At 55.5% G+C, this 15,032-nt stretch overlaps 6 protein-coding genes across 6 annotated transcripts; 1 reads left to right on the top strand and 5 right to left on the bottom strand.

The window, feature by feature from the left end:
• Positions 1 to 1,791: 1,791 nt before the first annotated feature.
• On the bottom strand, positions 1,792 to 3,765 carry WHR41_03062 (uncharacterized protein). The gene is made up of 2 exons (XM_069371668.1): positions 3,117 to 3,765; positions 1,792 to 3,054 (listed from the first exon to the last, which is right to left on the bottom strand). Exons 1-2 carry the CDS (start codon positions 3,599 to 3,601, stop codon positions 2,082 to 2,084), a joined length of 1,458 nt encoding a protein of 485 aa, XP_069231474.1. The 5' UTR covers positions 3,602 to 3,765; the 3' UTR covers positions 1,792 to 2,081.
• Positions 3,766 to 4,768: 1,003 nt separating this feature from the next.
• WHR41_03061 (uncharacterized protein) lies at positions 4,769 to 7,600 on the bottom strand. The gene is made up of 2 exons (XM_069371667.1): positions 5,246 to 7,600; positions 4,769 to 5,190 (listed from the first exon to the last, which is right to left on the bottom strand). The coding sequence occupies exons 1-2, from the start codon at positions 7,358 to 7,360 to the stop codon at positions 5,011 to 5,013; spliced, it is 2,295 nt and encodes a 764-aa protein (XP_069231471.1). The 5' UTR covers positions 7,361 to 7,600; the 3' UTR covers positions 4,769 to 5,010.
• A 296-nt stretch (positions 7,601 to 7,896) lies between these two features.
• WHR41_03060 (uncharacterized protein) lies at positions 7,897 to 8,958 on the bottom strand (the record flags this gene model as incomplete). Its single annotated transcript, XM_069371666.1, has 1 exon — positions 7,897 to 8,958. The coding sequence occupies one exon, from the start codon at positions 8,956 to 8,958 to the stop codon at positions 7,897 to 7,899; it is 1,062 nt and encodes a 353-aa protein (XP_069231472.1).
• Positions 8,959 to 9,461: 503 nt separating this feature from the next.
• Positions 9,462 to 11,682, bottom strand: WHR41_03059 (uncharacterized protein). The gene is made up of 3 exons (XM_069371665.1): positions 11,518 to 11,682; positions 11,268 to 11,457; positions 9,462 to 11,214 (listed from the first exon to the last, which is right to left on the bottom strand). The coding sequence occupies exons 2-3, from the start codon at positions 11,346 to 11,348 to the stop codon at positions 9,511 to 9,513; spliced, it is 1,785 nt and encodes a 594-aa protein (XP_069231647.1). The 5' UTR covers positions 11,349 to 11,457; positions 11,518 to 11,682; the 3' UTR covers positions 9,462 to 9,510.
• A 660-nt stretch (positions 11,683 to 12,342) lies between these two features.
• Positions 12,343 to 13,695, top strand: WHR41_03058 (uncharacterized protein; the record flags this gene model as incomplete). Its single annotated transcript, XM_069371664.1, has 2 exons — positions 12,343 to 12,992; positions 13,049 to 13,695. Exons 1-2 carry the CDS (start codon positions 12,461 to 12,463, stop codon positions 13,693 to 13,695), a joined length of 1,179 nt encoding a protein of 392 aa, XP_069231646.1. The 5' UTR covers positions 12,343 to 12,460.
• Positions 13,696 to 14,005: 310 nt separating this feature from the next.
• Positions 14,006 to 14,779, bottom strand: WHR41_03057 (uncharacterized protein; the record flags this gene model as incomplete). Its single annotated transcript, XM_069371663.1, has 1 exon — positions 14,006 to 14,779. One exon carries the CDS (start codon positions 14,777 to 14,779, stop codon positions 14,006 to 14,008), a length of 774 nt encoding a protein of 257 aa, XP_069231655.1.
• Positions 14,780 to 15,032: the final 253 nt, after the last annotated feature.

Here is a 15,032-nt window from a genome sequence, read left to right as displayed (position 1 = left end):
AGAGGCCTCACGCGCTGACAAACGCCCAGCAGTGGTAAGGCAGTCTATCCATCACCAGTAAGGTGCATCGCCGCGCCAGCCGCACGGATGCGCCGCCAGTCTGGTCCTGTCTGTCCCCTCTAGCAGCAATAGTACCGTGAGGTAGTGCGCGTAGTGCGAGGTATGTACGTATCTATCTCATCGACACACGCACACGCACACCAGGAGGCACCCATCCCACACCGGCCAGCGCAGCCCTCGTCCGCGCCCCCACGCTCACCTGGCCGTTGCAAAGTCCAGCCCTCGGCCGTCCACTCACCTGACACACGCGCAATATCATCACGCCTGAGGTATACCCGGCCAGCTTGCTACTGCTCGCACTGCTCCCAATGCTCCCTCGCGCCCCTCCTCTCCCAACCCAACCCATGAAACGCAGCACGGCTCCATCAACATCCGTGACGCCTCGCGACGCCCGTGACCTCACCATCCAGCCACAATAAGCAGCCACCCGCGCGCCCGCGACAGCGCCTCTGACCGCATCATCGGCCAAGCAAAGCTCCGCGCGGTGCCTGTCCCATCCCTGCCTTGGCCGCTCTGAGCGCCGGGCGCTGGCTCTGGGAAGCCCTGGCCACCTTGATGGGCCCCCATTTCACGTAACGTTCAGGCCTTGGCTTGCCGGTCTCCGGCTCGTGGCCGCCAGTCGAGACTTTGTTCACGCATCCGGGCGCGGGCAATCCCACGTGAATCCTTCTCGTTTCAAGCAGCGCACCCCCTCAGCACCATTGAGTTTTTGCTCGAATCCGAGCGCTGTGACTCGCTCGGTCGGGTCCCGAGCCAACTTGGCAGCTCTCTCGCAATCGCAATAAGCCACGCGGATATAGGGGCCAGCAGCGAGAGCTGCGAGAGCTCGGTACGGGTGAAAGCCAAACGATGTCTCTGGGGGAGCACGCGTTCGCGCAGACTCTGATAACGCGATAGGTGATAGCGACGACACTGCGCGGTCGATCACGATTGCCGAAGGGCCCAGAACGGCCAGGGCCTGCACGCCGCCCTGCCCTGCGACTTGTTGGGGCGACGAGGGCAAGCGCGCGAGCCGCGTTTCAGGCCCGGCTTGGCGGCTTGCCTTTTCTAGAACCTCGGACGGGGAACCTCGGGGCGATTAATCGCGATTGATTGCAGCACGCGAGGACGGGACTCCATGGGGGAGGAGCAAGGCATGGCAATCATAATCAGTCAGGCACCGCCATCCCGGCAGGAACTCTACTGCGTGTGGCACCATCTTCCTCTCCGCTAGGTGAGGGGATGACGCGTGCCGGTGAAAGCTTCACGATCCAAGAGACTGCATTTCCGGGGCGTGGAAAATGCTGCGACGTTCGTTCGTCTTCAGCAGACGAACAGTGTTTCAAGTCGCGAGTCCTGACGAGGGCTCGCGTCGCGGGGCCCTAATCAAAAGTAATACCGACACGCGAGGGTAAGGCTGAGCCCTTGTGCCTCCAGATTAATTGCATTACGACTTCGATTGCGCATCTTTTTTCTTCACGCTCGACTGCCGCTGCTGCATGGTTCCCGGATTCCTCGGAAATGGCGTAAGGCCGCCAGCCTGTCGAAGGCTAAATGCGCCGCTGGACACGAGGGCTGCAGATGTCTGCGGGCACCGAGTTTGGAGTACGACACACACGCCCTACAGACGTTCGGGACGAGGTTGTTGCGTTCAGCTCGGAGGATCTTGGGCCGACAGGGAGCTTGCGTGGAGCTGTGCTGGATGTTCGTTCTAATCGATTCGACACGTGAAGTCAACACGCGGAGCTAATGGAAGTCGTCAATCGCTGAAATACCAGAATCAAACTGTTGCAACAGCACCGCAGCCAGGAGTGCAGTAAACGAATCTGTACATCTTGCCTTCCCTCTTCGCCGCGTCCAGTACGTTCTTCACTTTCTGGAGGACAGGTCCTCTGGCGTTCGCGGCAGAAGTGCGATTCCCCGCGACAAAAATGATTCCTGAGCAGCTATCGACGGCTGTCTTGAAGGCATCCCCGAGGGTCATGTCCGGGATGATGCAAGAATTCGAAAACAGGTAATGAACACTGCAAGACGAGTCTACTCTACTTCCTCGACGACTCAACCCCACGCTCCTTGCACCACCTCTCGACCTCTCTATCAAGCTTCTCCCTCTGGTCCTCCACATTCTCCATCATCTCATTGACCGCCTTCCCAGCGCCCACTCTCTCACTCTCATTCAGCCCCGCCCAAACCTCACACATCAAATCCATAACCGCAAACAGCTGATTCGGCAGCCAAGTAACAATCGGGCTCCCGCCCGTAGCCGTCGGGTGGCTCGTCCTGCGAATGATATACTCGCGCGCAAACAGCCAGTGCCTCCACCTAAAGCTCCGCACGTGCTCCAGCAGCCTCAGATACAGCACCGCCGTCCCGGCGTCCTTCACGCAGTACTCCCGCACGCCCACCGCGTCCGCGCGCTCCTTGACGTACTCCAAGAACTCCCTGTGCGGCTTCGGCCGGTAGCTCCGGAAGTCCTTCAGGATGCTCGTCAGCGGGTTGGCCGGCATGGGGATCTGCAGGAGGTTGTCGAGCAGCGGGACGATGGAGTCGTTGGCGCCGGACTCGCCGCGGAACGACATGGGGTCGCCGCCGTTCTCGCCCTCGTACACGACGCCGGACGGGAACATGCTCTGGTTCGTGATGCCGAAGATGAACGTGCGGTACGAGATGTAGTCCTTGGGCCGCGAGTGCGCCCACATCGCTTCCATGGCGCTCTCGATGCGGGCCATCGCGGACAGCATGGTGTGGAGGGCGGCGCTGACGTCGGGCGCGGGCGCGCGCGCGGAGATGCTGTCGAGGGCGGAGACGGCGCCGCGGATCAGCGACGGCGTGTGCTTGACCATGTCGACGTGCGTGAGGACGAAGCCGGCTTCGGAGGACGCGGGGTCGAGGCCGTGCTCGAAGGCGCGCACGAGGCGGAGGTTTTCGTACGTGGAGGTGCCGACGGAGGGGTTGGCGAAGCGGTAGTTGTAGGTCGAGTACGCGACGTAGGACATGAAGGGGGGCATGTTGATGCTGGTGGGCGTTAGTGTCGGGTTCGGTCGATTGAGGTTGAGGAGGTGAGTGAGAGGACTTACAGCTTTCCGGCTCTGACCAGCGGTCCAGCGAGGTTCCGGGGCAGCCTTTGTCTGCCCAGGCCGTAACCCTGCTGGGAGTCTTTGCTCCAACGCTCCCAACACGGCTCGAGCAAATAAGCCGAAGCGAGGAATGAATAGTCGCGGAAGATGGCCGTGACAGCAACCAAGTCCGGCTTGCCGTCCGGCGTGACACACTTGTCGATCTCGTCCGTCAAGTCCGGCAACGCATCGCTCAAGTCGATGGTGGGACCCAACTGGTACGAAGCGAGCAGGCCCGGGCTGCCATCTTCCTTGACGATGGCCATGCGCTCCGACAAGCGGATCAGAGGGTCGAAGGCCTTGGGCAGGGAGGTCTGGGGTGTCTGCAACGGCATGAACCCATTGTGGATGGTGACCGTGAAGGGGTCGAGGGACCTCGGCAGCGTAGCTGGGTCGGCCTCGATATGTTGCATGCATGCGACATTGCTGTGGTCGACGGCAGCCATGATCGATCAAGGCAAGTAAAGGATAGAAGACGAGGCAAGGGAGAGTATTATGGAAGTGGGTCCGCTTTGGCCAAGTCACGTGCTCTGGACAACAAACGTCGATTGTTTGGGCCCGCGAACAAGCTGTGATGGATTGTGTGGACAAAGAACGACGGAATCGACCTGAAGAATTCGCGCTGATATACCAGAGAGGCCGGAATTGATTGCGGCCTTGTGGATTGTGTGGTGGGATTTTTCGCGTCTTCTCATTTGCCTGGCCGGTATGGATTCCGGCCAAAATCGTGGAGTAGAGAGTCAGCTGGCAACACCGGGTCTTGCATTCCAAAGTCGGTAAGTCATTTGTAATGGATTGATAGCGACGTCTTGAGACTCTACTAAGCCGATAAGCCGGCATATTCGTTGTTGCATCGAGCGATTTTGACCCGTCTTCACTTAACAATGCCCGCTTGATGATATGGCCCCACTTTTTATTGCTGTCGTGGTGACACGCCAACTAAACGCAGAGCGCAGCTTCGACGTTCTACGCAAGATGCGACGAACATCTTATTTCTTTGCGATGAAGCAGTCGAAAGAATTTGTTCAGCTATTTGTATAGAATCGTTGAGGGTGCAGAACTTCTCTAACCCGGCGTCGCTGTGATCGAGATCTTTTTAGCGAATGACGGGGCTCTCTACTTCCTTGACTGCCCAACCTCCGATAATTGCTTGTATTGTCATCCCTTGAATTCTGTAAATCTCGTAGCACTGTCTGTGCCATCGAAAAGTAGTAGTAATGCCGTCAGACATCGCTCGTTCAAACGCACTGTGGAGGTGGAGAGCGAGCTTGTTGTTGCTGCAGGGAGTCTGGGGATCCGACTTCGGCTGTTGTCGGGCCTTGGGCCGCATCCCGACGGGTAACCGCCAGAAGAATGTTGTGCTATGTCTTTGCAGTCGTTGATGAGTAGTGATTGGTGCATTCGTGAGAAGTCAATTGGTCATGTTACAATGGGGACAACTCGTCAATGCTGGTGCTGTAGTTTCGCGGCCGTCGAAGAGGACAGCCAGATTTGACGGAAGCATCTGAATCACAAACAACAGACAAGTGTCTGAACCACAAACAACAGACAACAATTGCCTCAGTAGACTGACAAGAGCCATTCGTGATGCACAGTATGGGGCAAAGGTCAAGTGGTCTGAACAGAGTGAAGTCAAAATAAGGATTGGCTAACCTCAGGCACAGATCTCACGTCAGGATGCTGCGAACACCACTGCTCACTGCCAATCCCAGGATCCGTTGAGAAACAATCTAGTTACGCTCCCAGCGAGAGCGACGCATCTATTTCGATATCCCTGACTTTATCCCATCCTTACACAGAATCTCATTGTAGTCTAGTAATCGTACGAGTACACACGTGCAGTTCGTTGCGCTCATCAGAGCGGGGTTTTCAGCTTGTCGCAGTAGCCTGGCGGCTTAGCCTGCGAGCCTTGAGCCCAGCTGATGGCGGTGATGCCGGTCGTGTAAGCCATGGCGATGAAGCCGACGATCACGAGGATGATGTCGGTGACACGCTGCCACGGACGAGTTGCGACGGCGCGGTAGTGCATGAGGGGCTAAAAGGCGTGGGTCAGTCTTGTGCGAGTTTCAACAAATCCAAGGAGGACTCACAGGGTAAATGTAAACAAGAGGGATACAAGCGAAAGATCCAACGATGGAAACGAACTTGTCAAGGTCGTTGGCACCGAGCCAAGCGATCATGGCACACAGCATGACCATGAAAAAGCGGAAGACGTTCTTCTTCCACTTGATCCAGGGGTTGTACTTTCCTGTACGGCTGAAAAGCTGCTGGCTCGTGATCTCAATGGCGGGGTAAATCTGCAGCGGTGTTGAAAGTAGAATGGCGACGGAGTAGATGAATTGCACGCCGTTTACAAACTTGTTGTCCTGGCCCATGTTCGAGAGGACGACAGTCTTCGTGTGGCTGCCAAATGCGGCGTAGGAGAGAGTTCCGATGCTGATCATGCAGACAGAAACAATGACCATGACGCTAGCAAGCACTGTAGGGAACTTGCCAGGGTCCTTCATGCCACCTTGGATAGGGATGATGAGGCCAATACCCTCGAACGTGAAGATAGCAGTTCCAATGAAGAGCGTCCAGTCCTTCGGGTTGAAGCTCTCAACATCGCTGATACCGCCTTGGTGCGCGATAGTCTTGATATCGTAGAAGTAGATGTACACCAGACCGAGAAGGATGAACAAGTCAGCGGCAAGAGCCATCTTCTGGATGTTGTTGATGTTGCGGTAAAGAGATAGTGGCAAGAATATCATCATCTGCATCAGAATCACCCACTTGATGTCGATGGATGTCTTGCAATGCGAGACGGCTTCGATGAAAGCTTGCAGGTTCTCGCCAACGAAGACGATGTATGCACTCGAAAAGCCGATTTGTGATATGACGAGCGAGAAGTTGATCATGTTCCGGAAGTGCTTGCCGTAAATCAGACCACCCATATCGCCGAAGGAAGCCTTGACCTTCAGCCTCGTAGAGACGAGAAGGATAAAGCAGTAGTACGAGAAGATAGCGATCAAGAGGAGGACCACGTTGGAGAATACCATGCCACCGTTGAGGTATGCACGTGGCAGGAAGAGAACACCAGTTCCAACGAAGGACTTCAAGAGAAGCATAGCAGCGCCCATAGGTGAGCCCTTGCCGGTCTCTCTGGTCTTTCTCTTGCGCTTGCGCTTGCCAGGCGTGAGCAGAGCAGAGTCCTCACCCCAGCCATCCTCTGATCGGCGGTCCTCGCCTTCGGTCGTGGCATCGTCATACGCATCAGAAGAGAAGTATTCGTCAGGTCCCAGGACCTCGTCGTCCTCATCCAACTCTTCACCAGCAAAGTGGCCATACAACGTAAGAAACTCGATGAAGTTGTTGGTGAGAAACTTCGGTTGCGCAGGCTTCACCTGCTCTTCGCCGACCAGTGTGCCGTATTCCTGTCGGCGTGGGTTGATGCTCGACGGGGCGGGCGAGCCGGCCGCACGTTTCAGGTGATTCCTTCTGAATCCGCCGGGGACCTGGATGTTCGATATCTCGTCGTCCTGATCTTCACCCCTCGGCAGATATACACTCATACTCCTCCTCATGCGGCCAGCCTCGCGATCCTCCGCCTCGGCTTGCTCCTTCTCTTTCTTCTCGGCGTAGCGATAGATGTGTCGCGTAGTGTCACCGCCCTGCAGCTGCAAGCTCGAGAAGTCTGCTTCGTCCGCGCCAGGCTGTTCTGGATCCTTGCCCATGGGAAAGCCGTTGTTCGTTCTGAAAGAGCTTGGCTGCGAGCCTCTTCCTCCCACCAAATGTCTCCTCAGCACTTCCAAATCTTCAGATGGTCTAGGGCTCCCGCTTAGCTGTCCAACGTCTCCCGCCTGCGGCCGACGGCCAGGGCTGCTCTGTCGAAATGAGTCTGCCTGAGAAGCGTTGGCGAACCTAGGAGGTGAACGTCCCATTGAGCCTCTCAGAGCTTGCGACAAGGACGAAGGGCCCGGTCCGGGAACAGACGTGCCTGATGCACCCGCAAGTGGTGCATCGCTCTCGGCGTCGGTATTGTTCGCGATCGGTATTTGTCCACGCGCAGAAGGTGATCCAGGCGACGCTGCAAGGCGCGCTGTTGAAACTGCCCTAGAGGGAGAGCCGGACAGGGTAGATCCAGCGCGCAATGAAGAGGAAGGCATTGGCCTCGCTCTTGGTGACTCAGGCGGGCTGTCTTCAGTCCGCTCCAGTAGGCCTGCCATCTTTGCTTCTGTCGCAGACGGTGTCGAATCTGCGGAGGGCAGTAATTCGAAGTTTGACGTGTTCGTGGCTGGACTTTGAGCCGAGACAAGCCAGGACGGTGACGAGGGTCAGCTGCTCTGTAAAGTCGCCGTATAGTCACGAGACAAGAACCTTGCACGTAACTAGTCAGTTGGCATAGACAACAATACGCCCGCAGTCCACCTGACCAAGGTACGTGTCTTGCCTTGGAAGGAGGCCTGAGTTGTCGTGTTGTAGATCGAGGTCACCTTTCGCGACTTCCTAATTGGGTCTCAGCCGTTTCGGGTATCTTGCCGTTAACAGCTGACGGCGTGGAGCCGGTGGATCACAGAGATAAGTGTCGTCAGCGCTTACTGCTGTGATACTACTAACTATACAGTACCGTACAAAAAAAGGAAACACTCGTAAAGATGCGTTTGGCACCAAATAGTCATCATCCGGTGTTTCGAAGTAAGTAGACGCTAACAACTCGGCTCCATCTATATCCCACAATCATTGCTCGATAACAAAGGAAAGCTCATCTCACGTTAATCACAACCTTGCCCCTCGCTCTGCCAGTATTGAGCCTCTCAAACGCCTTCAATGCGTCGTCGAAAGCATACTCGCTGTCGATATAAATCTGTTCAGGGACCAGGGTCTCTTTCGCCTCCTCCAGCCACTCCTTCTTCATCTCCAGAATCACCACATCGTAGCTTTCACCCAGACCTGCCTGACCACGCGCCCATCGCAACCACTGGAATGGCGTGTGCCAGGATAGCAAGTTGTAGTATGTGGCCGGACCGCCCATCTGCGTGCGACTAGTCTTATCGCCGACGATCGTGACATAGCGCTTGCTTGAGGGCAGCCCGATGCACTCTGTGCCGCCGACGCAGTCGATGACCGCGTCAGGCTCAAACGCCTGAATTGCCGAGCGCACGCTTTTGACCGAGGTATAGTCCACGTGCTCGTCGGCTCCCAGCGTCGACGTGACAAAATCCTTGTTCTTCGCCGACGAAGTCGTGATCACCTTCCAGCCCCGCTTCTTCGCCAGCATGATCGTGTACATGCCCGTTGCCGAAGAGCCACCGAGCACCGCAACCCTCTTCCCAGGAGAACCTTCAATGTAGTCTTCCACATTTGCGATACACGTCCTTGCCGTCAGCCAAACCAGAGGAATGGCTGCGGCCTTTGCCCAGCTCCAGTCCGCAGGCTTCTTGACCGCGACCGTATTCGACATGTCCAGCTCCGCCATCTCCGCAAGGGCACCTTGACCATACTTGAAAGGTTTCAAGGTCAACCCAAATATCTCATCATCTTTCAGGAATCCCGTCCGGCCTCCTGCGCTGACTTTCGCGCTGAAATCGCACACCGTGCCCTTCTCCGTCTGGTATGATTTGAGTGGGACAAGCGAGCTAAGAGCGTTGATCATTTGAATGTCGACGGGGTTCAGAGCGCAAGACTGAATGTTGACGAGCATGTGCGGTGTGGACCAGAGACCTTTGAGCTCGCACCCTCGTGGAACCTCGATGGTGGCCGGCTTCAGACCTGAGGGATATCCACCGCCTCTGTAGGTCCACGCGCGAGTTTCCCAGGTCGCCATGGTGGATGATGCTGTTTGTTGCTGGTGAAATGGGAGAAGAACGCTCGAAGCTTCGGAGACTTGTTGTTGTTGAAAGCCTATGTTAGATATCAGCTCGGTGTTCGCGCCGGAGTATTTAGACTATTGTTGATCGGCATTGGCAGGGTAGACCCACCAGGCGGTTGATCGTTTACTAAGCAAACGATGCTGATCAAAAGTCAATGGACTTATTGCAAGTACTTTGACGGGGATCCTTGGAAAGTGCGAGGTCTCCAGAAAATGCTAAAAATTGTCTGTATTTGTTGAAGAAGACAGCCCCCCAATTGCTGCAGGAGTACTGTCTCGGCTGTTGGTGGGTGCTTTTGTGTCACCAAAGTCTAATCTATGCCATCCCCGCATCCGAGCCGGCCCCCCACCAGGCGCGTCATGATTGACGAGTGCATCAATAATATTGTTCAACGCGGCTGTGCCTCGATTGTCCTTCGAGAAAAAAGGGAAAGCTCGTTATTCTATACTGATCATGAATCCTGAGGAACGATTCATCTGCATTCGAAAGTGCAACAATGCCTGGACCTACAACACTCGACACAATCTACCCTCATCATCCTCTTCCCATTCAGCGCTGCCCACACATGTGGGACAGTAGAAGACACCGCCCGGATCGCGCCTTCGCTTGATCTCCAGCAAACGATCGTAATGGTCGCCATAAAAATTACGCTGCCAGTTTGGATCAAGCCTGTCAGCCTCGTTCATATACACGCCGGTGTCAGGCGCCTGTTGCTCCATGGCAGCGACCTTGTTGTACGTAATGTCGCGTCTGACTGCAGACTTCACATTTTCCGGAGATCCCGGAGCCCAGCCGCGCGCGACAATGTTGCTGAAGTAGCTTTTCCGCCACGCTGGATTCAGGCCTGAGTAAAGATCTGACGCGTCTTCGAAAACTCGGCCTCCGGAGACGAGCTCGAAGTTGTTGCTTGTCGATTCATTCTGAGCACCAGCTACTGTCTCTACCATGCTCCTGAGACCAGCAGTATCGTTCTGTACGCTACTTCGAGAAAACAGGCGTGAGCCGAGAGCTGAAGACGTCCCGACTGGAGGCTCGGCACGTGCGACGTCCTCGTAAAAAGACCAGTAGTCGTCAAAGGAGTTGTAAGAGACAGAGACGAACAGACTGGTTCCGTTCGCTGGAAGGAGTTTCTCTAGCGTTGGAGCAAAAGCATTCTGACCGTCTTCGATCGTCTGGTTGAAGGTGTAGAATCCATGCACATAAGCGGCAGTGAAGTTACCAAAAATCGGCGTTGGAGACGCGATACTCCAAGTTCCGTACCCAGCATAGCCAGCATCATTCAGGCCAGGGTAGGCTGAGTAGAGCGTGGCAATGGCATCCAGTAGCGCGCTATTGTTCGACAAGGGGGCAATGGCCAAACTCTGGACCTGAACATCGACGTTGGGCCAAGCTTTGATCACCGTGGAGAGGACTACTCCATATGTGCCTGGACCTCCGCCACGGATGGCGAAATAGACGTCTTGGTTCTCGCAAGGCGACGCTGTGATGATACAGCCGTCCGCAAGCACGATCCTAGCGCTTAGGACTTGATCTGCCCCAAGGCCAAATTGACGAGACGCAGGCCCATGCCCTCCTCCCTGCATCCAGCCGCCGGTGCTTGAGACAGAAGGAGTCCCTCCGCCTACGACGACTCTGCCATTTTGCTTCGCTACAGGGTAGACGTCCGCCCAAGTGTAGCCGCCATCGATATGGATCGCGGCGCCTGACCAAGACCTCGCGTTGCAACTCTCACTGCAAGGCGACTGATAATTCTCAATAAACTCGACGCCGTTGCGGAGATAGCGAGTCCAGATGAGAAGACTTGCGCCTCCCTCAGATCTGCCCAATATGTCATGGCCGGTTTCCTTGATGACGATCCTGATGTTGCGACTCCTTGCAAAATTCACGGCAGCAATGATGTGGCCTTCACTGGTAGCATTGACTGCATACAGCGGCTGTTTGCCCAAAGAGCATGATCCAGGCTGTTCACCCGCTGTAGCATTTACCGGCGGACATGTAATGTTGACAGGGTAGCTCAGCCCAATCGGGTCCCCGGACTGAAAGACTGCATTGCTCCAGCTTTCGTCGACATTTTGGCACTCATCAGTGTCTTGCTCAGGGCCTGCGTAGCATGCAATGGCTAGAGGCTCGGTGGAGATCAACTGGCCGTTGACGGTCGAATTGAGCGATCCCCAGTCTTGCCTCGATGGCCAACACTGATCGCTTGGAGCCTAGCAATAGCAGTCAGCAATTTCTCCTATTACCCCTCGTGTCACATACGTACACATCGGCATTGCCTTTCCGACTCAGCAGCGACTGCATAGCAGGAAGCGGTCAAAGCCGCCAGCAAGAAGCTGTGTCTCATGCCGAATAGAGGATGATCGGCCAGGTTGTTCACAAACAGGTTGTTTCGCAGATGCCGGATGTCTGTCAAACAGAGTAGTGCGTCCGCACTGTCCGTTTTGTCATCTTTGCTTTAGCGGCGAAGAATGAGCTCTTGCATTGCCGTAGGATTCAAGCAGTGCCACACCCACCACTAGACTCGCCTTAGCCAGCATTAGATCGACACAGGGTCTCAACCGGATTATCCGTAAGGATCAATTGTGTTTAGCTACTCAAGTCGTCGACCTTCGTGGTTTTCCCTTCCTCATATTCTTCTTTCGCTGGGTCGCTTCAGGTATCATTTCGCACTTTATTCGGGACTAAGCGCTTCACAGCAGTATGCCATAGTCGGTTTGTTAAGCCGTGTCTGGCATTGGCAGTTAGCATTCTGGTGTTATTGACAGGGACTGAAGCGAGATGAAGTGGAGCTCAGTCAACGACCCGCGACCCGCCCCGCCCCGCTGAGCGAGGCGATCCGTCCGTGTCTGTCAATTGTTGCTTTCCAACGGTCGCGACCGTCGCGACCGTCCGGACCACGACTGCTCCAATCGTCTCACGTGGTGGCCAGACAGCAGCTCACTGAGGAAAGACCACCGATGTGATTAATTCGGTGGTGGTCACTGGTCACTGACCGGAACAAGCGGCGTTCTGCGCACAGCCACTCATGGACACCAAAGGGGTCATAAGTGAAGCAAGGGATGATATGCTGCATGCCGATCGTACGCAAGCACTAGCAACCGGGGCGAGGAAACCGCTGCCGGTACCTTGCGTGATGGAGCATTCCGCATGCGAAGCTCCGCCGTCATGGTACCGAGGGCGGCCAGGCCTGTGAGTTGCGAAGAATCACACGAGTGCAAAGGGTCACACCACGCTGTAACCGGTGAGTTCCGACATGCTGCCAAACATTGTCTTACTAGAGCCAGACATCGGTTCTTGTGGAGACGAAACGTCTTTCTCGGCGAGGCTTTTCCCAATGGCAGCTGCGTCTTGAAGTTCGTTCCGGCAACATCGACACTTGCACTGGATGACATGTGTTTTTCATTGAGCGACAAGAAATTAGAATTTTGAAACTCTGCGAAGCCCGAGGTCGCATCGATGTCCTCGGAGGACGATTTGATCATCGAAGCTCGCCTTCAAGGCGCGGCTCGAGGCTTGTCAGAGCAAGGTCTCATCGCCGTCGCATGGAGCGGAGTCGCACTTGGATGCTGCTTTACGCTGCTGAGATGCTACGTGCGGTTGACTGAAAGCCGCCGGTTCTACGCAGACGACTACTGGTTGTTGTCGGCGTTTGGCTTCCTGTTTGCAAATGCCATCCTCCAAACGCTACAGGCACACTCTTTGTATTACTTGGTGGAGGCATCGAGTGGACTGAAGCCTGGCGGGGAGGCGATGTTTGCACAAGGCAACATATACGTCCGCTACCAGTTCGTGATTATTGTCTTGTTCTGGACGATCACGTGGTGTGTAAAGTACAGCTTCCTGGCTCTTTACTATCGCTTGTTCAACGGACTGGCAATGTATCGCAAACTCTGGTGGGCGGTTGCGATCTTTACTGGGCTCGCATACGTTGGATGCTGGATCACATCTGTGTGGACTTGTCACCCGCCTAGTACATACTTTCAATTTGGTATGTTGCTTAAACATGGAAGACTCCATTTTAATCGTCAAGCTAATCGACCTCAGGCCAGTGCTCCAAGCCCATCGACATCGAAGGCAGCGTCATCTCAATCAGCTACACCACAGCCGTGGACGTTCTGACCGATCTGATGATCATGGCCCTACCGATCAAGCTCTTGACCCTGCTTCACGTCACCAGGGCTCAAAAAGTCGCCTTGATCGGCATATTCAGCGTCGGCGGCATCGTCATCGTTTGCGCATTGATTAGGCTCACGCAAATCGTGTCAAGAGCTCGCTCTGACCCCGTCGGGCTGGCGGTCTGGGGTCTGGTGGAAGGCAGCATGAGCGTCATTGTAGGAAGTTTGCCCGCCTTGAAGAGCTTCTTTGGGCGGGCGTGGGATCGGACAGTCAAAAAACGTTCGGGTCACATGGGCTCCTCTGGTGAGAACTGGAATGTGCGAGATGGATTGGGCCGTATGACGATCAGCAACGATCGGGAAAAGTCCAGCGCGAACGCCAGCGGGGCGCCTAAAAGCAACAACGATACTGAACGGAATCGAGGAGACTGGACCCCTGAGGAACACAGCCCTTCTAAACGAACATTCCCTGGTGACTACGATGACGAGGACCGCATTCTACGGACGAACTCAAGCTCGACTGCGGATATTGTAGCTGCCAACATGGAGAATGCAAGAACGGAACTAAAAAGATGATATAGTACTCGCAACAAGCTGGGGGAAACAGAACCTTCTAAACAGCATATGGATCCATAAACGGCTTTCAGCAGAATGTGAAGTAAATGAACAACTAAATGTTCTTCGCCTGAACCCAGCAGCGTAGATTCACGAATGACGGACCAAAAGCGGAACGTGGTCTTTCACCGCAGGCGATGTTTTCGATCCGCGCCGTTTTGGGATGACCGCTCGCACGAAAACGCCGACGAAGGAAACATTTCGGCACCAAAGTTGCCGACACATCTAGCACTATATCATCGTTTGGACACAAATTACCACCTCGTGGAACCTACTTGGGCCCCTCGACCTCACCCAACCCACCCCTCTCCCTCACCAACCCCGCCACATACCCTCCCTCCGCCGACCCCAACGCCTCCAACCCCTCCGCAACCCCCCTCCGATCCCCCTCCCCCATCTCCTGGCTCACCTTGAACTTCCCGCCCAAACTAGTCACCCTCACCTCGATCCCGATAATATTCTTCCGCAGCAACTCAACGTACCGCTCCGGCGCGTCCGCGACCCGCCAAGGCTCCTCGTAGCCCATGATCTGCGTCTCCGCCATCGCGGACAAGTCGTCGATCTGCCGGCTGAGAAAGGCGGAGGTTTCGGGGCTCTGCGAATCGAAATAGACGGTCGCTTCGCCGTACGCTTGGGCCGCGGCGTAGTTCCAGGTGGGGACGACTTTGCCGGTCGCGGGCTTGGTGGCGGCGTAGAATTTGGGCGAGATGTAGTGGTGGGCTGGGCCGTTGAAGAGGAGTGCGATTTCTTGCTGGAGTTTGTGGCTTGTGGAGGTCGGAGTGGGGAAGGGAGAGGGGTTGGCGGTGGCGTGCTCGATTATGGCTTTGGCCTGCGGGTTTTGGCGCGCGATGTGGCCTCTGAGGATGGGGAGTTCGTCTTCGCTGTTGGGGTCGGAGACGTCGAGGACGAAGGGGATGTGGCTGGATTGGATTAGGTGGTGGGCTTGAGACGGGATGGCGGTGGTCAGGATCCCGAGGGGGTTTTCTTGGATGAAGTGGCGGAGGAGGGGGATTGAGTGCTCTGCGTGGACGGCGCGGAGGTACATTGTGAGCGGGGTGGAGTAACTACTTGATACTGAGAGACCTTGTAGATCGAGATGTGTTTGGTTTCGCTATGGGAAACTAAGTACGAAGAGGTTCGCTAAAGGAGTCATACGAAATGTACAATGGTTGTATGGGCTCACATGTCGCATACACCTGCCCGTTTCAGCAATTCCGCAGCGAGGGGTTGACGACTTCATCCTCGGTTCTGGCGCGGTTGCTTAACATGCATATGTGACTGTTTTGAAGGCAGCACAG

This window comes from Cladosporium halotolerans (genome assembly GCF_011745625.1).
Source record: "Cladosporium halotolerans strain TM138-S3 chromosome Unknown Sca7, whole genome shotgun sequence".
NCBI classification, from domain to species: Eukaryota; Fungi; Ascomycota; class Dothideomycetes; order Cladosporiales; family Cladosporiaceae; genus Cladosporium; species Cladosporium halotolerans.
This window is presented reverse-complemented; position numbering and strand designations above follow the sequence as displayed.